Source organism: Phaenicophaeus curvirostris, chromosome 14, assembly GCF_032191515.1.
Source record: "Phaenicophaeus curvirostris isolate KB17595 chromosome 14, BPBGC_Pcur_1.0, whole genome shotgun sequence".
In the NCBI taxonomy this organism is placed as follows: Eukaryota; Metazoa; Chordata; class Aves; order Cuculiformes; family Cuculidae; genus Phaenicophaeus; species Phaenicophaeus curvirostris.
The window spans coordinates 21,754,298-21,768,537 of NC_091405.1; the positions used below are offsets into that span (position 1 = coordinate 21,754,298).

The following is a 14,240-nucleotide window of genomic DNA, read 5'->3' on the forward strand; positions in this document are numbered from 1 at the left end:
TTTCATTTTGGTCTGTTCATGCAGTTAAATGGGCCTTTGCCAATCATAAGGTAGAACCAAAATACCTTGATGGTATTTTTTGTAAAGAATGAAAATCAAAAGTATTTTTAGAAACAAAACATGTAAACTGTTTTTCATTTCTCTTCCATGATTGCCATGTGACAAACATATAGGTTGGTGTTGCGCTACAGTGCTGCATTTGCACAGAAATTTTCTTCTTCTATAACCCCACATATTACTACTTTACTGGTACATGGGAAACAGGTAAAGTGCCCAAAAGTCTGAAATGCAGCTCAGTGAGATTTTTTTTTTTGCTTATTTGCATTTTGATAGTATCAGCTAATGCATTTTTTGAAAAGCTTTGCTCTTGATCTTAAGAAGTGTGTAGCAGTTTTCACAGAAGTCGACATCAACTGTTTAAATTTTTTTTACTAACACTATAGAATACTACAACTCATTCATTATCTCTGTGAATAAATTATTCTTAGTAGCCTCAAAGCCTGAGCTAGAAGGTCTCAAACACAGTAGTTTTGTACTTTGTCAGCGAATTAATATTACACCTATCTATATCTTCAACCATCAGCTGCCAACGTGAAAAAATGCTTCTCTTAGAAGTTACAGCTAGTTTTGAAACCTAGCAGTTTACACATCTCTTCTTTTCATGCTACACATACAAAATATTACCTCAGCATGGAAAAAAACAAAACAAAACCTTGGTGTCAGGTGTTGACCTTCTCTTACAAAATCTTTCTTACTTTTCCTTAAACACCAAGGTTATCTTGCAAAATGATGAAAATGTCACAAAAGAGAAGCTGACATCCCATGCCTGTCTGTTTTCAAGATGATGCTGAGAAAAGAACGACAAGCTTTTTATGGAGCTAGTAGTTTAATGAGTTCAAACTGAATTTATTTTTCATCAATTAACCTGTGTCTAGACTAAAAATTGAAAATCCACAGAAGATTACAAAAAATCCGATCCAAATTCCATTTTATAAATAATGTATGTATTTACTGAGTTAGCTTTGGGATCTCTGCTGCGGCAGACTTCAAATTTATGCATGAATTCATTAAACTAGCTTGTGATATGTAGTGGGATTGCTCTGTTTTCTGCCCTCAGGTCTGTTGTGCGCTTCGCAGCAAGTCTTTTAGGTAAACTAGTGGACAGCCTTGCACCATCTATTACTAATGTTTTAGTTCAGGGCAAGCAGGTAAGTCTTTACTCCTCAGAACTGTATTCAGGAATACAGTTACAATAACTCTATTCCTGTATTCAGGAATAACAGTTATAATAACACAGAAACTAAATAAATGGGCTTTATAATTTTGAAGGCCTCTAATGCTTCTTTTAAAAGTACCCCATGGCTTAAAAAAATCCTTACTGAAGAGGAAAAATATAGAGAAGATAAGGATAAGGGAGTTCAGTGTCTAGATAAGAAGGGAGGAGACACAATTTGCCTAGCTTCTCACATTTTCTATATATGCCCTCTGTTTCACAAAACTGGATGGAACCGCGTAATAAAGCCTCTTTTTAAGACGTACTGGTGAAGATGTAGCCACTCTCTGTAGTTGAGTGTAAGCCCACAGTTGGGTGGCAGTTGAACAAAAAGTCTTTCAGGATTTTAGTTTTCTGTTTCAAAGTTTAATCATCAGTGTTATTTCCTGAGTAGAGCTTTTCTCCCAGCATAATAATTTTAATTAAGTTCATCAAGAATTGTGTCCAAATATCAGTAATTGAATATTATGTATTTTAGTATTACGATACATACGTGTGTATACTTACTAACATGCAATGCTATTGCTACAGATGTGTCTGTGTCTTGCCTCCGACTGAGGTCTGAGTATTTGCTTCTGGTGCTACACAGCTATAGAGGAAGCTGCATCTGCACGGAGCATGTTTTGGAGCTGTTCATTTTCAACTTTTTAATCTAACTTGCCTTCATTGATCCCTTTATAATAATGATCTTTAATGCAGGAGGAAAAATAGCGTTGCTGTTGTTTCTGACAGCAGATTAAAAGCAAATCAGAATTTTAACAACATTCCTTTTTTGTGGTTGAACAATGCAGTGCCAGCAGTGTATTTTTGTAAAATGAAAGCTGTAACTTTTAGGATGCTATTAAAAAATAAGAAAACAAAACTATGTATTTAATTTTGAATTTTAAGTGTTCAACTAACAGTACTAACAAGTGTCAGTCATTGACATGAAATTATTTTTGCATTGTTAAGTTTTAACAAGAAAAACGGAGTTCATTAATTTTGGTTTCTGAATTGCTTTGATGGCACTTTTATTCCTGTCTATATCTTTTGAATTTTTCTTAATATACTGTAGGTGACACTGGGAGCTTTTGGCCAAGAGGAAGAAGTTATTTCTAATCCCTTATCCCCAGGAGTGATTAAGAACATAATCTATGAAAAATGTCATTTACAAGATGAAAGAGAAGCCGTAATTCAGCAGGAACTTGTCATACACATTGGCTGGATCATCTCAAATTCACCTGAGCTTTTCAGTGGCATGCTGAAGATACGGATTGGGTCAGTGAAAGATCTGTGGGTGTTCTTGCCACTAGCGCTGCAGGGGAACATACAAACTTCAAAAAAGGTTGTTGCTGCATTGTAAAAATGGTTTATGTAAGATGATGCAGTAAAACTTGTATACTTCAGTGCTACATTTCTGGGAAGGCTGCTTTAAATTAACGTGCCAAAAGCAGGTACACAACTTGCCGCAAATTTTCCTGTCAACAGCATGAAGAGCAGGAGGGGCAGTCCCTGTCACGGCCCATTTGAAGCTTCCCTACTGCCAATACACTGAACCATAGGATTTTTCAAAGCTTGATCCCTGTCACGTTAGGTTTTTTGCACCAAGACCAGCACGGTGGGGTTAGATGCATTATGTAGAGTGAAGGAGCAGTGGCAGGCATGCTGCCTTCAGAGCACCCTGTCCTGTGGGCAGTTGCCAGGCAGCATGTTCAGCCTGGCTCTCCTCATGGCCCAGGAGGCAGTGACCAGCTTCCCAGCGGCACTGGATGTATCTCCGGCATAGACAAAACAAGGCTCTGTTAGCAGTGCAGTGGGGCGAAGAGATTCTGCTTTAGGTTGCAACTGGCCTCATTTCCATACCTGAAATAATAGTTACTGGAACGTATTAGTGGTGCTCCTGAGACAGTTTCCTACCTGGCAGCAGACATACAGCACACTATGCCATCCAATTTCCCAGCTGCAGAGCTGGATACAAACTCTGCTCAAAGTTCATGCTCTGTGCATGGTCAGCAAGACAATCTGTAGAATAACGGATCATGCCAAACCAAACGCTGGTTCTTTCTTTACAGTGCCCCACAGATAACGTAGGTACACACAGGGTGTGCTGTTGCCTGCCCACATGGCTGGAGGCTAAGGATGTGCTGTACTGGCAGGGAGAGAGAAATCAAGAGGTAACAAGGCAGTGAAAGCTTTTGCTGTCAGACACTTTCAGGACTTGAGGAAGGAGAAAAAAGTGCAGTCTAGGATTAAGGCTCCTGGATGAGGCCTTTAAAAGCTTTTTGCTCCCTTGAGCAATCATCCGTGTCATGTACATTTGGGGCAAATGGATGAAGGGTAGAGACTGCATAAAAGCAATAATCTAGGAAGGATGCAGCATGAACTTCTTCCCTTACAAAACCACGCAATTCTTCTCCAGGCTTCTAGTTGCATTCTTCGATTTCGAGTAAGCTCAGTTCATAATACAGCTTCATCTAAATCAGTCCTAAAATTGTGGCAACCATGAGGAACAAATCCCTTGCAAACAGTGTTTTGAGGTACTTAAACTAGGTTTTTTTCAGAGTTTCAGTGCAATAATATGCTTAAAAAGATAGCATGTTCTTTTAGTGTTGTCTGTAATGGGGCTTCAGGGTAACAAAAGCCTTCTGCAGTTCAAAGGTACTTAACATTGTAGTTTTCCTAAAATATGTTGAGGCACCGAGGTATACTTCTGACACTGAGGGAATCTGAGTATCTGACATCTGGCAAAACAAAGACATTGTTCAAGAGCAGTTCTGTACACAAAAATACTTAATTGCCTTGGTAAAAAACCCACCCTGATTTGTTCTATAAGGTTGCTAAAAATGTCTTTTTGTTCTTCAGAAAGAACCCAAACAACCCCCTGTCAACTGAATAGTATCCCAATTGCAGACACTTAGCACTTTTTGACTGTGGATCAGCTACGTAGTTGTCCAATTTTGTACCGCATAGGTTAGGCTAAGCTACACATAGCCTAGGGACCACAAACCTGAATCAAGTTTAAAATGTCAGTTACCTACTGGATTGTTCCATTTAGTTCTTTGATCAGGTGTTGGGAGTGCTGTGCTGGAGTGCCATCATATTCCATGGTGTCTGCATTTACTTTACATAAATGTTTTTTCATATTCAGGAAGAGACAGATGCATTTGAATTAGCACCTCTTTGAAGAGGCCAGGTGCTGCGGACTGAGGTTTACAGAATTAGTGAGCATGCTTTAAAATTAGAACTTAATGTGTTCCATCTAATGTATTTTTTCATAGACAAAATACAGCATTTCAGCACTGAAGGTAGATGCCGGCCATCTTTCTAGCACACAAGATTCATGCTTCCACTTTAGCAGTATGTGCCAGTCATTGTGAAACCAAACGCTTTTCCAGTCACCCGTGTTACATGTAATGTAATACAATTAATGCAAATACATCTGTCCTTTTGCACTTAAATACTTCTTTTGTACCTTCTACGGATCCATGCCATTCCTCTTTCCTCACCTTCCTTGTTCTCCAATCCTTTTGCGATTTACATTTTGTTTTCTTTCAAGATGAATGCTAGGTGTTTGATTTCTTTTATTTTGGTGTTCTCACCCGCTACAGTGAGAAAAATTAACCTTCTGGAAGAAACACTGTTCCAGTTTGGTGATGATTTGAGTTAGTGTTTTGTTACAGATTTGTTTTCAGTGTTTCATGTTGAAGTAGTTCAAGTTCCTGACAGCCTTATTACTGTAAAAGCTTCCAACCAACTGACTTATACCCACCTTTTATCAGTGAAGAGCTCAGGAGGAGGTCTGCTCTTGACTTTTCTGTTTTGTAGGCCGCTGCAAAGAGAAACAGTGAAATGACTTCCATGCAGATGCATTTGAGTGATAAGTGAAAAAAGAACCAATCCCTAAGCCAGTTCTGTTTGTTAATCTTAGTAGCAGTAGGAGGAGGCTATTCACTCACTAAAATAAATAAACATAGTGTGTTCTGGATAATGTAATATGTCCATGTTGCCTAATGTTCTTTTGTATATAGCACCTTCAATGAATGGTCCTACAAACCTCAAATTTAATGCAATAGTGAATCATCTCAGAATTCTGTCTCATTACTAAGAATCCTTCAGAAAAGATTGTGACTTGACTTAAATATACATAAACCAAAACATTCTATACCTTTTAAGCTAAATAATTCCATGCCTGTGGATGAGGTAGCTCTCTTAGGAATGCTCTGCATTTTCTGATAAACACATTTAAGCTCTTTGATGTAACCAGACTTGATCAGGTGTTATAGGATGGACTATTTGAAGAAAAACTAGTTAAGTTTTGTTTTCCCTTTTGACAGTAATAGCTACTTCAACCGAAGCAACGAAGATGGTAAGAGACTGAGCTCTGTGCTCAGTTACTTTGCTTCAGATGTATCTGTGCATTGTTTAATCTTCAGTTTTATTAAGAGACTATAACACTGTTTTTATATAATGCGCAGAATAAAATACAGCAGTTTCTTCCAATAATTTGCAAAGCTCTGCCTCTCTGATACCTAAGGCTGAAAAATTTTCACTGTCGCATATTTTTATTTAATCGAATCTTTTCTAAAGGGTGTAGCGAAAGAAAAGTGTGATAGACTGTAAAAAGGAATTTCAAAGGCAAAAACTATAAATAAGCCCTGAAGTATTTTTAAATGTAAAATCAATTAATTTTTCTGTTTTTTTTAAAACTCATCAGCAAAATGCATAGACTGTCAGAGCATAATTTTGAGTAGGAATTTTAACATCAAAAGGCAGGTAAATGTTTGTGAACATTCGACATAGGGGAATATGTGGTCAAATATATCTTCCCTCAGAAAAGCATGTTTCACAACACGTTTCTTAAAATCTGTGCATTATCCTTTTTAGATTGTAGCATGTTACAAACACAAAACGTGAGTAAATTCCACAACACAGTAAGGCTAGTACAATATTTGTTTGATATTTTATACGTGTCGTGACAGCCCAATAGCGGGATCATGTGCAATTCTTATGAGCTATTTTATTAGATTAACTTTTCATCTGTGGAAATTTTGTATTTAATTAATAAATGTTTTCCTCCCTTATTTCAGATGGATTATCCATGCTATGAAGCATGAATTAAAAATCCGTGCTGGGAATATGCCAGCCAAGGACTTATACCAGATGTCCCCTAGTGATGTGAAGCAGCTTCTGCTGGATATTCTTCAACCACAGCAGCAGGGGAGGTAATGGGACTTGTGGGTCTGTGGCACCCGTTTGCATTCATAATAGCCTGCTCAAGTAATTTTCATTTCTGAAGTACTTAGCATACATTTGAAATCACCAGACATCTGCAATCAGTAATACACTTATTTAAGGAAAGGTAGCAAAAATGCACCTTTTCATTTTTATCTATGTGGAAGTCTTATTTCATTGCACTAAATGTCATCCTTCAGCGGTAATGTGAAGGATTACATCCTTTGATGTGGGGAAAGGAGCCAAAAATTACTTACACTGTCTACTTAAGTAACTTGTAAGAACGGTTTGTCTGCTGTTCAAAGAAATAGTGGTGCTGACTGAAATTTGTAATGTTTTCTGCAAGCTGTAACTAGCTGCCAAAACCAGCATTCATTGTGAGACAAAGTGTTGAAGACTGTTCTGGTTTGAGCTAAAGCAGAATTAACTCTCTAACTTTGCCGAAAAGCCTCATCTTAGTAACTTAATTTTATGAAAGTTAACTACGTGTTTTTCAGACAGTGTCTGTCTCTAGAAGTGGTAACAACAGTGATTATCACAAAAGTAAAATGGCATTGGTGTGCAGAAAGGCCTATTGTATGATAGTACAGTAATTGTTAATATTCTAGTGAATACTGTTTTTTTTCCAATGTGTATAAACGTGGCTGACATAGGTACCACACGGTGACTTATGGTTTAAGTATGTTTTAGTTTATGGTGACTTAAATTGATTAGGCATGATGAATTCAGCCTACCACTTTTACTGGCACTGCAATGTATAGATTTCATAGTTAATTCTTTTACTCCAGTTACATAAAGCACAAGTACACACATAAGCTGTATGTGGTGAGCAACTTGATTTTGTTTGCTTTACAGCTTAACATACCAGAAAGCGCAATGTATACTGAACATGCATCATTAATACGTGTTTGATGTCACTGCTTACCTGCTGACTTACACCACAGAACATGGCTTGGTTCTGCATCTGTAAGAGTTTTTTACTTCAAGTTCTCAATTTTCTTTGTCCACAGAGGCTGGCTAAACAGAAGACACATAGACGGTTCCCTCAATCGAACTCCTGCTGGATTCTATGATCGAGTGTGGCAGATTTTGGAGAGAACCCCTAATGGTTTAATAGTCGCAGGGAGATTTTTACCACAGGTAAAACCAGCAGAGATTGTCAGTTATTTCTGCTCTACCTGGCTATTAATGGTGAATTATTTTATCGTTAATGTCTACTTTATGCCATAACATATTACTTAAAGTAATAGTTCCTGTCAGGATTTAAAAAAAAAAAAAAAGTATTTTCAATTTTTCCTTTTTGTTCCCAGTAAAGTACAATTAGAATGGAATGAACGTCAGTCATTTCTATTAAAACATATTTATAAAGCATAAGTCTAGAAGATCCTTTCCAAGTCATGTACTCTGAAATCTGCTCCCTTTTTGATCCTAGAGCGGTTGTATAATACTCTTAGTTGAGTATCATTTATTCAACAAGCAAATAGGCTCTGCCTGGGGTGGTTTTGAATTAATGCAAATAGATTTTGAGTAAATCGTAGAATCATAGAATCACCAGGTTGGAAAAGACCCACTGGATCATCGAGTCCAACCATTCCTATCAAACACTAAATCATGCCCCTCAGCGCCTCGTCCACCCGTGCCTTAAACACCTCCAGGGAAGGTGACTCAACCACCTCCCTGGGCAGCCTGTTCCAGTGCCCAGTGCCCCTTTCTGTGAAAAATTTTTTCCTAATGTTCAGCCTAAATCATTAATTATTAATGTGGTTTGGTTTTTTTTTTTCAGCAACCAACCTTATCGGATATGACGATGTATGAAATGAATTTTTCCCTTCTAGTTGAAGATATGCTGCAAAATATCGACCAGCCGGAATACAGGCAGATTATCGTAGAGGTCTGTGTCCTACAATGAATGAAATGTTAAAATGTAGTAACCGACCCTCAAATAGTTGAAGAAACAACATATTGAATATAAACATTTCTTTCGGTGGTTTCTCCAAAGATTTTGTATAATTAAACAGGTTCCTGTTAATATGTTTTGAATATACTAGGTTCTTCATATTCTTCCTCTGTAGCAAACGGATGAATTATTAATGACAGTGCCAATACAATTAGGTTACAGAGGGTGAAAAATTAATAAGAATAGTATTTCCAAAGTAGCTTTCCTGCAAGTCCCTAGCCCATGCCTTTTCATAACAATTTTCTAGGCCTTGCAAATACCAATTTGCCATGTTATAGATTCTATGTTCCCATTTTGGTGAGGCTGTCTGATAAGTTACTTTATGCTATCAAATCAACTAACTTCGAGCTTTTAGCGTCCTTATGTTCCCATACCTAGCAGTAAAGCAGAAGGCTGTTTAAACTCCTTCCCCACCAGTGCGCATCCTATATACTTTTTGAACACATGAAAAGCATCTGTACCCTTGATAATTGACATCTGTGCTGTCAGCAGTATTCACTGTTAGTTCCTAAGCATATGCCTCTGGTGCTTGTGAGTATTCCTACACGGTGAAATCAAATCCATCCCAGTTCTGGCTAACAACTAATTGTCATGGTGCTTGGTGGAACTTCCCTAATTCTTGCTGAAAGATAACACGATTATCAAAACCCAAAATGATCAATATACACTTTGCTGCCCACTTGTAGTTATCAAGACAAGTCACACATCATGTTCACCTTCCTATTGTAAATCTCTTTCAGATATAAGGAATGTAAATTCTCTTGAAGTGAGACTTCTTGTTGGTGTCCACTGACTTTAAACTTTGTCTATTGTGTCTGTTTTCTATAAACTTTGTCAGAGTATGATTGTACAAATTACATATGTGATTATGCCTCAGATGCTGAGAGTTTAGTATGTGCCACTTTTCACCCTCTCTGCTGGCTGAGCACCAGCATTTGTGCAGCCACACAGTAACTGAATAAACTGGAAAATAACTTCCCTGGCTCCCAGCAAAGTTAGATGATAATGTCAATAATTTTTGCAATGCCATTATCTAGGTAGTCACCAGAAATTGTAACCTGTCATAAAAGCCTACTATTTCAGTGATTCTTTTCTCGAAGTCAGAATTCTGTTATCTGTGCACTATTACCTGTGCCATTATTAAATGGCTTACTGCTTGAAAGAAGCGCATGCAGTTATTAACAGAGCTGTTATGTAACCTGAATTTTAACAAATCAAATATAAAGTCTTACAGTCTTTTTCTGCCTTCCAGTTGTTGATGGTTATATCTGTTATTTTGGAGAGAAATCCTGAGCTAGAGTTCCAGGACAAAGTGGACTTGGACAAAGTGGTGCAGGAAGCATTTTATGACTTTCAGAAAGATCACAGCAGTACAAAGGAAGCTGAAAAACAAGTGAGTAAAATATTACTGTCTTACATATTAATTTACTGTTCTTATTGAAGTTAGTTATAAATGTTCATTCTCTGTAGTTCAAAATAAAAAACAACTGATAGGAGTTCAGAATGGTACGCAAATAATAAATGAATACACCCAAGTGCTGCATAAGCTTGCAAGGAGCCTTTAAGTAGAGAGAAAAGATGCGTACGTACTGTGTTGATAAACAGTAAATTCAAAATGGTATGGTAGGGAGAACACTTGCGATGTTACATGGTGCTGAAATAGTTATAATACTCTTTAAAGGAGAAAGAATTAATTAGGTCAGAGAAGAGTAAAAATAGCAAAAAAAAAAAAAGAGAAAAGAAAGGGGAAAAAAAGTTCAGAAAGGAACTGTGAACTTAATCTTGTGTCCACCAAGAAAGGAGGGAGGACTTTGCAGTTGCAGCCGTAGCAAAGGCAGACCAGCTCCACACAGTATCTTGAATATGCTACTGAGTTAGGAGCTGGAAGCTTCCGAGTTGGAAGCTGGAAACTCCTGATAGCTATAAGCAGGAAGAAAAAATGCCGTGTAAGACCCAATCTTCCCTGGTGCTGCCCTGACCTCCATTACAGTGATGGATCTTTTTTCCAAGCCTGGATCTACTTATAATGATGCCTTTTTGTCTCTTAGAAAGAAATCCCAAATTATAGTTGTGAATAGTATATTGGAGGCTGTTGTTTCTGGAAATTCCCACTCCTTACATTAAAATTTTCTGGAACCTGACTCTCGCATATTCCTAGGTATATGCTCACTGGCAGTTAACTGTAGCCTACTTAAGATTATTCTGATGGTACTCTGTCTCAATTTTTCCTAACAAACTCCTGAGTTGTCTGAACTATGCTCTTTCATTAAACTGACTTGCAGATAATTGAACTTTTTAAGTTCCTTGTTAACACATAATGAATGTCAGTATTTCAAACTCCATAATTTCAAACACACCCTGAAACTACAGAAGACTAATATTTTCACCACACAATCTCTGCCTTTGATTTAACAGAAGTTACCAATTTCCTTAATTAATGAGTGGAACTTTTACTGCAGCAGCCAATATGTAATTTTGATTAAACAGATATTTTAACATCATTAACTGTGCAAAACAGGTGTTCGGTGAAGGAAACCTGTTTTGTTAATGTGATTAACGAATTAGTTCACGTGCTACCTGTGGTCTGGTTCTTGGATTTAAAAAAGAACATTTTTCCCCCACATACATCTTTAGTCAGCATCTCTCCATGTACAGCTAAGGACCTTGCTCACAGCCATGCTGTGGTAGCACAGTGCATTACTACACACTAATCATCTAGCTGCATCTCTTAGGAGAGCAGTTATTCTCTGAGACCTGTTACATTTTTCTTTTAAATATTAAGAAGATGGTATCTGTACAGGACTGGGCACATCAGTAAAGAAATATTGGCCATACATTTTACTGATCTGTTTTCCACATGTTCAGGTAAGTATATGTGGGAGAGTTCTGAATATTGAGCAGAATTATACTGCAGCTTTAGAGTCTGATCAACGCATTTGCATTTCTAAATGTTTGTCTTGTTCACCTGTGCTCAGCTGCTTTACATCAGAGGTACTAAATGAAATGTCTTACCCCTGTCCTGCAGGGTGACATGACCACTTTCTACAACACTCACCCAACTGGAAAGAAGGGAACGTGCAGCTACTTGAGTAAGGCTGTGATCTCTTTACTGCTGGAAGGGGAAATGAAAGCAAGCAATGATGATCCTTGTACCATTAGCTAAAGCTTGAAACACGACATAGGAATCGTTGCTTTATTTAGCGTTCTATGTGATTTCCAAGCGTATATTAAACCACTGTTTTAAACCATAGCCCTGGCTAGTAACACAAATGCAAGTGCCATTAAGGATACTAAGTGCTACCTAATGTTTTTTTTCAACTATGCAGCATGAAACTCTGAGCACATGAATTTAGTGCTATAATAAGTGATTAACCTGAATGGGATTGTATTTATGGTCTTAAGTTAAGCATAGTTGGTAACTTTCAGAGAAATGCAGTATGAGATTTTTGCCTTTATACCTTTATTTATTTATAGTTACAAACAAGTTTATTGTGAATTCTAAATTAAATTCCGAAAATGCCATAATTAACATGCATGCCATCAGTGTGGAAATATGAAAATTGGATTTTTTTTTTATTATTCCACAAATTGGAGGTGAAGGTAACATCGGTGAAGAAAAAAAATGTTGTATTACATAAGCTATCAATGCTTTAGAGAATTCAAGATACATTTCTTTATCTCCCAAATGTGTGAAAACACTCTTTTCTATATGCTTTATTTTGGTGAAAGTAATAAAAAGCAAATGCTTATTAAAAAAGTGTCAATAAAAATACTTGGAAGTTATATGCAAAGACTCCTATTGACTTCAGTGGCAAGAAAGCAAACTTCCAGTTGTTCAAATAGTCAATCAATAGCACCCCCTGGGATACGGTCCTCAGGGACAAGGAAGCAGAAAAGAGACGGTAAATATTTAAGGATGCTTTCCATGAAGTGCAAGAGCACTCAGTCCCCAGATGCAGGAAATCACGCAGGGAAGGGAGGAGACCAGCGCGTCTGAGTCAAGGCCTGCTGGTCAAACTGAAGAGCAAAAGGCAACTGCACAGACAGTGCAAGCAGGGACAGGGAACCGGGGAAGAGTACAGGGATGCTGCCCAGTTGTGTAGGGATGGGGTCAGGAAAACCAAGGTGCAGCTGGAGCTGAACTTGACAAGGGGAGTGAAGACTAACACGAAGGGCTTCTATATAGGTATGTAAACCAGAAAAGGAAGGTTAAAGAAAGCATATCCTCCCAACTGATGGATGAAAATGGTGACTTGTACCAACAGACTAGGAGAAGGCTGAGGTACTCAACAACTTTTTTGCCTCATTCTTCACTGAAAACCACTCTACTCACCCCTCCTGGGTCAATGGACAACAAGAAGGAGACCAGGGGGGCAAAGCCTCTCCCACTGTAGAGGAGGATCAGGGTCATGACCACCTGAGGAACCTGAATTTATTTAAAAGGGACCTGATGAGATGCATCCTGGGCTCCTGAGGGAATTTTCTGATGTGGTTGCCAAGCCACTCTCTATGATATTTGAAAACCCAAACTGATTCTATGAGAGTAAAGCTATTAAGTAAAATGGTCATTTTTAAACACTATTTTTCCCAGATTCCTCCACCAGATACTTTTGAGAGCCAGGTGAAATGAACTCAGGTAAGTAAACCACTAAAAAAAATTGCCATTTTCCTCTATTACTTGAAAGGGGGGGGAAATACGAACTTGCCGTGGCAACTTCTGATTTAAATACACATAACCCATCTCCCTCTCCAACCCCCAACCCACTCACCTTCGATTTAGCCAAAATTGTCATCTTCACTGTAACTACTGTCACAGTGTACTGTGTCACATTCACAGTACATCACATGTTTCGAACTGCTCTATTCCTTGAGAGAATTCAAAAGGTAAGAAGTTGATGCCATTCAAATCTGACTGTCATTTTTGCTGTTAGCTTTCTTGCTTCCCTCTATGTGAGTTTTCAGTTTTATTTTGCCTACAGAGCAGTTTGTGCAACTGATACAGACAACCAGATTAACAATGCATCAATCTCTGAGAAATCCTATTCATTACTTGGTAATCCACCACAGCAGAAAATGTAGTAAGCAACCCTGATTTGAAAAGCCTTTTGGTGGATCAGTTCTGGAGTGTGTAACCTGATGCTGTCAAAAGGCTGACGGTTGCAGCAGTTTTCTGAATAAAATTTTGTCATCAAGGTCTGTCAGCATGTAGTGTATTTGATAACAATAAGCTTAGGGTTAGTATGATAATACTTTTAGATACTGATCTTCTTTTATAATTTAGATCTCCTTTTTTTCTGCTATTTAATACACTTTATAAATTGAGAAATTACAGAGATGCAGTTAACTCCACTGAAGTCTGTGTAGCTCATCCCAAAATCAATCAAGAAAATGGCTTGATTTGCTTTATAGATAATTGTGATCCACAAGACCCCTGCCAAATATATTCTTTTCTCCGGAAGTGTGACAGCCTTTTAAACTACTCCTAATAAACGAAGCCTTGCAGCATGGGAAGAGAAAATTAAGTAAGCAAGGAAGACAATCTATGCCATAAACATGAAATGCAACAGTGTCATGAAACACTGCTGAGAGCTCAAAGGAAACGTGCTGGAATACACACAGTTCGTACTTCTGCTCCTTTCACACTTAAGTGAGAAAGAATTTACAGGTTGTGTGTGGGAATATGGGGAGAAGGTTAGAGGGCAATACAGCTGGGGTCTTACCTAGAGAGAACATAAAGGGCTTCCCCTTGGTGTTGCGGTCTTGTGGTTTTGTTGATGTTTTGGAATAAGGAAGCTGTAT

General features: G+C 37.9%; 1 protein-coding gene across 4 annotated transcripts in view; it reads left to right on the forward strand.

The window, feature by feature from the left end:
- The window catches only part of PHKB (phosphorylase kinase regulatory subunit beta), a 63,722-nt gene extending 51,498 nt beyond the window's left edge, over nt 1-12,224 (forward strand). For 3 of the 4 annotated variants that reach the window (XM_069868564.1, XM_069868566.1, XM_069868567.1), the window contains 7 exons: nt 1,118-1,208; nt 2,328-2,530; nt 6,340-6,474; nt 7,495-7,624; nt 8,268-8,375; nt 9,694-9,834; nt 11,467-12,224. In XM_069868564.1, the coding sequence (XP_069724665.1) occupies nt 1,118-1,208; nt 2,328-2,530; nt 6,340-6,474; nt 7,495-7,624; nt 8,268-8,375; nt 9,694-9,834; nt 11,467-11,604 (946 nt within the window). In that variant the 3' untranslated portion in view covers nt 11,605-12,224. Of the gene's footprint in view, nt 1-173; nt 265-1,117; nt 1,209-2,327; nt 2,531-6,339; nt 6,475-7,494; nt 7,625-8,267; nt 8,376-9,693; nt 9,835-11,466 lie in introns of all 4 variants that reach the window. The other variant, XM_069868565.1, reaches the window with a different exon arrangement.
- Nucleotides 12,225-14,240: the final 2,016 nt, after the last annotated feature.